Source organism: Cannabis sativa, chromosome 9 (genome assembly GCF_029168945.1).
Source record: "Cannabis sativa cultivar Pink pepper isolate KNU-18-1 chromosome 9, ASM2916894v1, whole genome shotgun sequence".
In the NCBI taxonomy this organism is placed as follows: domain Eukaryota; kingdom Viridiplantae; phylum Streptophyta; class Magnoliopsida; order Rosales; family Cannabaceae; genus Cannabis; species Cannabis sativa.
This window is the reverse complement of record NC_083609.1, coordinates 23,667,564-23,678,089: the sequence shown is the minus strand read 5'-3', so window position 1 is coordinate 23,678,089 and position 10,526 is coordinate 23,667,564. Positions and strand designations below refer to the sequence as shown.

At 36.5% G+C, this 10,526-nt stretch overlaps 1 protein-coding gene across 1 annotated transcript; it reads left to right on the top strand.

The window, feature by feature from the left end:
- The first annotated feature begins 2,278 nt into the window (after window positions 1-2,278).
- Window positions 2,279-6,458, top strand: LOC115722936 (uncharacterized). The gene is made up of 3 exons (XM_030652323.2): window positions 2,279-2,521; window positions 2,643-2,808; window positions 5,556-6,458. Exons 1-3 carry the CDS (start codon window positions 2,425-2,427, stop codon window positions 5,809-5,811), a joined length of 519 nt encoding a protein of 172 aa, XP_030508183.2. The 5' UTR covers window positions 2,279-2,424; the 3' UTR covers window positions 5,812-6,458.
- Window positions 6,459-10,526: the final 4,068 nt, after the last annotated feature.

Here is a 10,526-nt window from a genome sequence, read left to right as displayed (position 1 = left end):
GTGAGCAGGCCTTACAAAACCTTGGCCTCTGGGCCTAATCAACAAAGAGGCATCACCAGTAGTACCTCCGCGTGCCAAACGTTGTCAAAAGGCACTATCCCTCTTGTCCATGGTCTTGGCAAGCTTCGAGAGGGGAACGTCATCATCTGACTTAGGTGCATACCTTCCCCCAAGCAAGCCTCCTCTATCACTGGGGTATCATTTGGGCCTCTAAAGGGGCCCGTAGCTCCCTCAACACCAAACACAGGAGGGTATAAACCATACCTCCGAATGTTGGCCTCACAAGCCAACCTGAGTACGAACCTCCTCTCGACAGGGATGGACAAGATATGATTGGCTCTATCCCTTAGCTGAAGAGTAGGAATAGAGCGAGTGTAAGTCGACACCCTTTGAAATCGCTGATTGACTTGCTGGATGTCCCATGCAATGAAGTAATTCTGAGAATACTGTCCAATCTTCGACAAAGCATTGTTATTGGTGCTACCCAGCCACTGGTAGCCCAGCTGGCTAAAATAGAAGTATCCAGACTGGCCTTGCCTCAGAACAGACTTAAAATCAAAGAAATATCCAATCTCATAGAGTAAGGGCTGATGTCAACCCAACTCTGTATAAAGCACAAACAATGATGAAACATACTTTATGCCCTTCGGAGTGATCTGAGTTGGACACAGCTTGAAGTAGTTGGCTATATACTGAAAGTAGGGGTGCAGGGGCAACATCGCTCCCTACCTAATATGACGATCAAACTAGGCCATCCACTTGAAGGCTAGGCAATGCGCTAGCTGGTCTCTGGTGGGCCTATCACACCGAGCTCCTCCCACCAGTCCTCCTACCTTGATCTCATCAAGTTTCTTGGTGGATATAGAAAACGGGGGAGATATCCATCGTTGTAGCTGGTCCACGTACTGAAGGACTTGGGGGTCAAAAGCCTCCTCCAAAACATGGTCTATCCCGACCTCAAACAGACAACCAAGATTGTTCAAAGGCTGACCGACCTCATCGTAAGAACCCAGAGGGTTGTTCAAAAATACGGTACAGGTTTTATGCCGCTTCCCGGTTGGCATAGCCTCTTTAACCTTAGATGCACTGTCTGCCCTAGTCGAGGCCTATTCTTCTTGGCTAGGCAAGGGCTGTCCAACCACAAGTTCCTTAACTTGGACGACCCTTGGTTCCTTATCATGCTGAGGCTATGCAACCTCATCAGCAACACTGACCCTCCCTCTTGTCATCACCATAGCAATGTGAGGGCTGTGAGGGGGTGCCCTATGGCGCGTTTGCTTGGTCCTTTCCATAGCAGACTCTGAGTTTCTGGCAACAGTAACTATAGTCTTTGTGACAGGAAGATCTCTTACTAATGGAGTTTCCCAACCAGTGGGCAATGTGTCAAGCACATCGTCTTAGATAATGTAGGACCACGAACTAGGGAGGAACTAACTCCACCCTTAATTTAGTTCCCAGACAAGTCGATCGTACAATTCACTGCCTATTCGCCCTAAATAGTAGTGATGCTGAACCTCAAGTTCTGAAGAACTACTGCTGACCTCGAGATCACTCGAGGAACTACTAGAAAAATTAGTTGGGTGGTGGTCTTCAAAAAGAAGACTGAGTAAATCTTCGTGTATTCGGTTGTCACCTCCCCAATAGTCACTTCGGATCATCTGCATATAAAAGACAAGGGGAGGTGAGCAACCAGACAAAGTGACAAGATTTAGACAAGACACTGGTCAACTATACCTAAGGGTACTAGCCAAATAGTTCCATCGTACAAAACTGGAAATCAGCAAAATACGGGTTCCAAGTGTAAGAACTTAGACGCATGTTGAGTCTTAAGTTGATTATTTGACTACGATAGAATCACCCTAAGAAATGCCATACAGAGTTCCAAAGGGAATCAAGTATTGGATAAGGGTTGAACAGGCTCACAAGGCCATACAGTGTATTTTGTTTTCACATCGACCCAGGTTGCACCCCTATGGCCGGCGCTGATTGTGGTCTCAATTGAGCAACAATCAGCCCATATATACATGAAATTGGTCTTGAAAGTTATACATGGTAAGACCACTTTATGGGCAACCGCCGATGAATATGCTCTGAGTTACCATTGGGTTGTGTTCATCGTATCAGTATTAAAAAGATTATTTCAGTGTGATATTTCTTGTAAACTTTTGGACTCTTTTCATTATTTGTGTAAGTTAAAAATAACCCATAAAAATGAAAAAAAATTATAATTAGGGCTTTTGTTTCGAATTGTGTTAAATAAGAGTAGATCAATATTGGCCCACTTTTACTAAGAAAATCCCACGTTCATAGTTCATATACTTCATTTATATTGCTTTCTCCAAAATGTTTTTTCGGAAGAAATAAAGAAAATCAAAAAAGAGAAGTAAAACAAAAGGCAGCTTCCATTTTCTTCTTCCCTCTTCAATGAGTGATACTGGAGAAAATAAGAGTCAGGGAGATCTGGAATTGGAAAGTGATAAAAGAGACACAACGATGGACTCCCCCGTCCAATTCTCAGAAAGTAGGTAATTTCATTCTCTTTTTCTTTTTTCTTTCTTTTTTTTTTTGGAATTTTCTAGTACTTAGTATGAAAGCAGATGAAGTAAAAGGTGGATAAGGTTCAGTTGATATCGTTATTTTAGGTTCAGATGATGATGAAATTGACTATTCTGTGAAGCCGGAGTTGTATGATCCAGAGCTTGATGATAAAGATGAGTTATGGGTTCAGAAGAAAAGGAAAGGTCGTCACTCTGATGCTGTCCTCAGCTGCCCAGCTTGTTTCACTACTCTCTCTCTCGTCTGTCAAAGGTATTTACAAATGTATATATGTTTATACAACACTCATCTTACTCTGTTTGTTTCCTTTTGCTTCAAAATTTATGTTCATATAAAACTAGCTAGTATGAAATTTACATGTGGTTTCTTTTGTGCTCCTTTGTGTAATCAGAAACGACCAGTTCTGGATTTATATTTGAAGATGAGTTTTCTTATAAAGGGTTGTTAATGTTAAGGTTAGACACATTTTAAGCTAAGCTCCATTTATGGAACAAGTGATGATATATCATATATACTGATATCCCATCATAAAGATATCACAAAACTTACCCAAATGGATGCAAGTGAATTGTGTTAAAATTTCAAGAAAACATATCACAGTAGAATGTGTAGTGGGATTTTGATGGGCTATTGAGCATCGGGAAAAATTCATTATGGTTGATGACCTCGATGTGTTCTGGGATTTTAGAAAGTTATAAAAGGGATCATTACTTTTTAGAGGACGTACAGGTATTTAATCAACAAAATGATGCTGTGTAGGGTGTGAATTTATTTATTTATTTTGCTGGAAAATGGGTGTTAGTTTATTTACAACTACGAGCAATACATTTTCTGATCAAGTAGAAGAATGGACTAGAAATATATAAAGTAAATGTGAAGTGTGCTCTTAATACATTATTTTTGAAATGAGATAGCTTTAGTTTAGCTACTTCAAGTAAAATGATAACTACAAAGGGGCAAATCAACATTGTCACAGTGAATAGGAAGCAATTCTTTGGTCATGGTAGTGGCTAAAGAAACAAATGAAATTAGTGTGGCTTTTTCTTGTTCTTTACTAGTAACTAGAGTACTTTTACTTCTTACACATGATTGTATTTGTAACCACAGCAAACATATACCATTTTAACTTCATTTTAGTTGAAATTAGCTTGCCTAACCTAATAATGGAAATGGATGTATAAAGAGGACGGCATTTCTTACAACTGTTCCTAATAATGTACATATTTTTTGTCTTATGCATGGAACATTCTATGTGAGTGAAGCAAAACCTAACTAGCTAAAATACAATAGGTGGCCATGAATGATAAACTAGGTCATTAAAATTAAAATAAAGAGCTGGGCCAAGGCCAAGTGGCTATGGTGACAGTCATGATAGATGCTCTAGTCAAGATTATTCTAGTGGTAGAGGCTGCAATTAGTGAACTCGGGAATATGATCTTTGTTGTGTTTAGTACAATTGTATTAACTCGATTTGGACTATGTAATGTAAACATGAAACCATAAAACATTTTTTGATATGGCTCCTAGGACATGTTATGAAATCGATGCAAGTGAGTTTTGAAGGTGACATAAATGTGGTGGATGATCTACTAGAGTAATCATCTCAAAATTATATGATAACGATGTGTGGCTAATTTCCATTAATAGTTTTATGAAATCTTATGGCCTTGGACTAGCTAGTTAAGGCAAACTATTCTATATGTAGAAAAGCATATACCTAGTGAATGAGGAAGAAAGAATAACATATTTTCTGGTGTTGATGGCTTTTAATGAATTAATGCGATAATTAGAAATTCACCATTCTCTAGCTTGATTCTCTCTATTAAATTACAATTGAAACTATGAATAATTTATGCTGTACCGAATGTGGTAGCGGCTTCAAATTTGTTTTGAGTTTATGCTGTGCAACATCTTAACAACGTAAGCATTGAAAAGTGAGGTAGAGAGGAGATATGTTGATAGTATTCTATAAATTGTTTGTATAACGTTGATGGGGATGAAATGAAGAATGGCTGACTAAGACTGGTCAGGAAGCTATTGTTACAGTCATTGAAAGAAGCATCGAGATTGCTCTAATGATAAAGGAAGTTAATGGAGAAATCATGAGTTTTGTTTTATAGGTTTGTAGTGAAATTGGGATGACCGGACTGTGATATAGTTTTCTTTAACATGTAACTTGCAAGCATGATATATCCTGTCACTTCTGGTTATGGCCCAGACAAGTAATGAAATGGATTTGGAATACTAGTTATATATGAATGCATCAATCATAAGATAGAATTTTATTTTTACCTATTTTATTAATTCTTTTAATGTGCAAAAATTACTGGATGAAATTTCAATACTTGATCATAAAGTGGCCAATACATTAAAGACATATTATAATTGTCCTTTATTACCATTACCATCACTTTGGGATTGGAGAATAAATGATGACTAACAACTGCAGTTATATATTTCTGCGATAAAAACGAGAAATTTCGACAAATGGAAAATTTTTTAAAGTTGAAAGAACTGCATGATCACGCTGGTCAATCTAAGATTCAGGACCATAAAGACTTGTTTGCCACTGGAAAGGTCAGCTTATTCGATGGCCAAGAATATTAAGTGGTGTCAGTGTGTTAGTAGTAATGACTCGTGTTCTTGTTGGAAGGAATGAGATTCTTTGTTCACATATTCTGGTGTAAGAATCATTGTAGGTTGAAAAAAATAATGAATGTTATAAACATATGAGGAAGACATTGTAGCTATAGTAATTATTGTTATTTGCAACATCAACTGCCACTAAACATAATTCACTACATTTTGTAATATGTTTTGTCTGTGTATATCTTTTGTTTCAGAAATAGAAGGCAAACTTCAACTATTTTAAAAATGTTCATAATTGATTTCGTCTTACAATAATGTCTTGTGAAATAAGCTTATGAATTATTTTTAATTGCTTGCAAATTCTACCATTTAATATGTATTACAATACAACTTAACTTGATTTCTTCCAGGCATGAAAAGTACTTGACGCAGTACAGAGCAATTTTCGTAGTTAATTGCAAGGTCGGAAGTAAATGCTTATTGCGTGATAGCATTTCACAACTAAAGAGTGGCAAGAGACGAAGAGAAACAGATGAGAGTGAAGTAGATCAGACTGTTGGTGAAACATTCAAACAAGTTCATTGCATGGTATGCTCAACAGAGGTTGGGGTAATGGATGAGGAAGAAGTCTATCATTTCTTCAATGTTCTTCCAAGTGAGTCTTGACCTGCTCAATTTCATTTTAAACATCTATAGGAGGGAACTTGCAGTTCAATTTTTATTTAGTAATCTGAAGTTTTGTGTCATACAGATAGGATTTGTTCTAAATAATATTTTGGGTATATCGTAAATGATGCCACATGAAAATAGCATATAAGTTCTTCTCATATTTAAGTCAATGGCATATTAAGCTCCTTGTTGCAACATTTTTCAGTAACTATGGTTTGACCATTTCACATTCTCTGGCTGTCTCTCAATCTCATTGATCTACAAAATCAATTTATCTAACAAAATCTTTTGGATGGAGGGGGGTCTGGAATTTTACTAATTTGTAGATCATTATCTGTATTGTGGCCAGCAGGTCTCTTCTTGTAAACATTTGATTTGATTAACCAAAATAATCATATTTGACATTTATGTTTTGTCTGAAAAATAGTAGCTTTCTTGAGATTTAGTGAAATTTGAGAAGAGTTGATTAAGTATTTCAGCTATGCTATTCTTTGTCACTCTTGATTTCTATTTTGAACTTTGTTTATTGCAAATCAATGGTTAAGATTGGCTCCAAGTTGTTGATTTGTGGACCATTTGTGAGCCTCTCTGTTACCCCATATATATCTTCACTAATTAAAAATGAGTCATCTATGAATTTTGTTTTTTTTGTTTTTTTGTTTTTTTTTGTTTTTTTTGTTTTTCATTTTTATCATATGATTGTATCTCAGTGCAGTATTTTGCACTAATTGATTTAAGATCAGGTAATGTGTGAAAATATATTCTTTGAAATTTTTATCATTTTGTCTTATATACTCTTATACACCCAATAGCCTCCAAGAAAGTTAATAACTACAGATAGAATATGCGGACTTTGTTTTTATTTGGGACTTTTTCATTTTTACACTTCAAAACAGTTTTTTTTTTTTGTATATTTACAGAATTCTACATAGAAACTCCTATTGCAATTGTTGGAAATGTTGTGAATCTTTTAACAAAATATATAAGTGTCTTAGTGTGTGTGAGTTGGAAAGAGTCCCACATGGGATATGAACCCTCATTTACAAGGGTATAAAGAGTGCAACTTTGGCATTTAGGTTTGGGCCCCAAGGGGTACCCAGCTTTGTGCGAATGGGTGAGGACACACACACTTGACCCACTACACACGCGCGCGCCGTCCGATTCGAGCCGGGTTGGGTTGGTGTGGTATCAGTTAACTAAGAAACGTGTTTAATTAAACTGATTACTTAGTCGTATCAGTTAACGGGACACGTTCAAAACCAACTCACCCCACGTTTCAAAAAACGTTATTCTTCCCGTTATGTTTATTCAATCCATTCGCCTATATAATGCGATTGAACTGATGGGAAGAACACATCTTTTTCATATCAGAAAAATACAATTTTCATAAAATTAAAAATTCCATCTGTGATATCAAAATTTTTTGGGTGTATTCGACGGTGCTCTACAGTGCAGTGGGGTTCCGATACAGTGCAACGACTGGGCTGTTTTATCCTGGGGACGATTGGCAATTTCCGACTGCTTGCACATTCCTGGGCAGTGCCGCGAACGTCTTAAAGAGAGCGACTTAGTCCGCGCCTCAACCCAGAATTCTTCATTTGGTAATATCGTTCCTCTTTTATTTTGCTAGCAGTTTACTCAACAATTTTAAGACGTTCTTTCTGCTATGACTACTACCGATGAATGTTCTGGTTCTACTGCTGACATTAACAAGCCTTTTCGTTTTGAGGGTTTGCACTTTAAACGTTGGAGACAGAAGATATTGTTTTTTCTGACCATGAAAAAAATTGCGTTTGTGCTTACTGTTTTGAAACCAGCTGTGTCTGAGACTCCACCTCCTGCCGAGAAGAAGGATGAAGTCGAGAAGTACGAATCGCAGGTTAAGGAAAGGGACTCCTGGGTAGAGAATGATTTTCTGTGTAAGAATTTTATTTTGAATGGTTTGTCTGATGATTTGTATGATTATTATAATTTTGACAAATCTGCCAAGGACATATGGGAAGCATTACAGAAAAAATATGATACCGAGGAGGCAGGAACAAAGAAATATGCTGTGAGCCGCTACCTGAAGTTTCAAATGACCGATGATAAATCAGTCGAAGCCCAGTCTCACGAGCTTCAGAAAATAGCTTACGAAATTTTGTCTGAAGGTATGACTATCGATGAACAATTTCAAGTTGCTGTTATGATTGATAAATTACGCCCTTCGTGGAAAGATTTTAAAAATACTCTCAGGCATAAAACAAAAGAGTTTTCGTTGGAAAGTCTGATCACTCGTCTTCGAATTGAGGAGGAAGTTCGAAAACAAGACCAAAAGGAAGAGGTGCTTGTTGTTGGAAACAACAGCAACACTAATAAAAGATCCACTGCTGTTTTGAAACCCAACGGGAAAAACTTTAAGAATCAGAATCGCAAAGCGAATCCAAACCGTAACAATCAACCTCGGACCAATAACAACAATCAAAATTGGAACCATCAAAGGAACCATAATAACAGGCAGCAACTACCCCCTAATAGAAATGACCCTGGTTTGTTCATGTGTTACAACTGTAACAAGCCAGGTCATATGGCATGAAAGTGTAAGAATAGGCCTAGTTCTGCTCCGCAGGCTAACCTGACAGAAGAGTTGCCATTTACAGCTATGATTTCAGAGATCAACCTTATTGGTGGATTTGAAGGGTGGTGGGTAGATACTGGCGCTTCTCGCCATGTCTGCTATGATAGAAATATGTTTAAAACATATGTTGCTGCTACTGAGGATCAGAAAGTGTTGTTGGGTGACTCCCACACCACTATAGTTGCTAGTACTGGAAATGTGAAATTGAACTTCACCTCTGGAAGAACTGTGATTCTGAAAGATGTGATGCACACTCCAGAGATGAGGAAGAATTTGGTCTCGGGCTATCTTCTCAACAAGGCGGGGTTCACATGGACTATAGGAGCTGATTTGTTTATTTTAACTAAGAATGGGATATTTGTAGAGAAGGGCTATGCGAATGAGGGAATGTTTAAATTGAATGTTCAAGTCAATAAAGTTAATGCTTCTGCTTATATGTTGTGTTCTTTTAATACTTGACATGCTAGACTTTGTCACGTAAATAAATGCATAATCAAGAACATGAGTAGTTTAGGCCTAATTCCTAAATTATCTTTAAATGACTTTGAAAAATGCGAATTTTGTAGCCAAGCCAAGATTACTAAAACACCACATAAATCTGTGATAGAAAAGGAAACCGAGCCTCTAGATTTAATTCATTCTGATATTTGTGAACTTGATGGAACTTTGACTAGAAATGGTAAACGCTACTTTATCACTTTTATTGATGATAGTTCTGACTTTACATATGTCTATTTAATGGAAAATAAAAGTGAAGCTCTTGATATGTTTAAGATATTTGTGGCTTAATTTGAAAATCAACTTAGTAGAAAGATCAAGAAGTTTCGTAGCGATAGAGGCACTGAATATGATTCCACTGCTTTTGTTGAATTTTATAACTCACATGGAATCATACACGATAAGACTTCACCTTATTTACGTGAAATGAATGGCAAAGCTGAAAGAAAAAATAGAACTATTACTGAATTTGTTGTTGTTATTTTATTGAATTCGGGTGCTGCTTCTCATTGGTAGGGAGAAATTTTATTAACTGTGTGTTATGTGCTTAATAGAGTTCCTAAATCTAAAAAGAAAATTTCTCCATATGTTAGTTTGAAAAATAAACAACCCAATATCTCATATTTTAAAACTTGGGGTTGTTTGACATATGTTAGAATTCCTGATCCTAAGAGAATTAAATTGGCTAGTAGAGCATATGAATGTGTTTTTATTGGATATGCTGTTAATAGTAAAGAATATAGATTTTATGATTTAAATGCGCATACTATTTTAGAATCTAATGATGCTAATTTTTTCGAACATAGATTTCCATTTAAATTGAGAAATAGTGGGGGTGCATCATCTAGTAACATGACTGCTTTTAGGGATAATGAGCATGAAAAGGGTATAGAAACTGAACCTAGAAGAAGTAAAAGAGCTAGAATTACTAAAGATTTTGGTTCTGATTTTTGTGCATATACTCTAGAGGAGGATCCTTCTAATCTCCAAGAAGCCTTGACTTCACTAGATGCTGATTTATGGAATGAAGCTATTAATGATGAAATGGACTTTCTTGAGTCAAATGGAACTTGGCATTTAGTTGTGTTACCACCAGGTTGTAAGACAATATGTTGTTAGTGGATTCTTAAAAAGAAATTAAGACCCGATGGTACTGTTGAAAAGTACAAGGCACGTCTTGTTGCCAAAGGGTTTAGACAAAGAGAAAATGTAGATTTCTTTGATACATTTTCACCTGTTACTTGAATTACATCTATTCGTGTGCTTTTTGCTCTTGCTGCTATTCATAATCTTGTTGTGCACCAAATGGATGTTAAAACTGCTTTCTTGAATGGTGAATTAGAAGAAGAGATTTACATAGACCAACCTGAAGGTTTTGTTGTTCCTGGTCAAGAACATAAAGTGTGTAAATTAGATAAATCTTTGTATGGTTTGAAACAGGCACCTAAGCAATGGCATGAAAAATTTGATAATCTTGTCATCTCACATGGCTTTAAAGTAAATGAAAGTGACAAATGCATTTACTATAAATCTGAAAATAATGTGTGTACCATTATTTGTTTATATGTGGATGACTTGCTAATTTTTGGATCAAATA

Bases quoted from the DNA above. Each gene is read 5' to 3' on its own strand.
- LOC115722936 (XM_030652323.2), top strand. From the start codon at position 2,425: ATGAGTGATACTGGAGAAAATAAGAGTCAGGGAGATCTGGAATTGGAA. The intron at 2,522-2,642 runs GTAGGTAATTTC...TCGTTATTTTAG, and splicing joins CCCCGTCCAATTCTCAGAAA to GTTCAGATGATGATGAAATT. The intron at 2,809-5,555 runs GTATTTACAAAT...GATTTCTTCCAG, and splicing joins CTCTCTCTCGTCTGTCAAAG to GCATGAAAAGTACTTGACGC.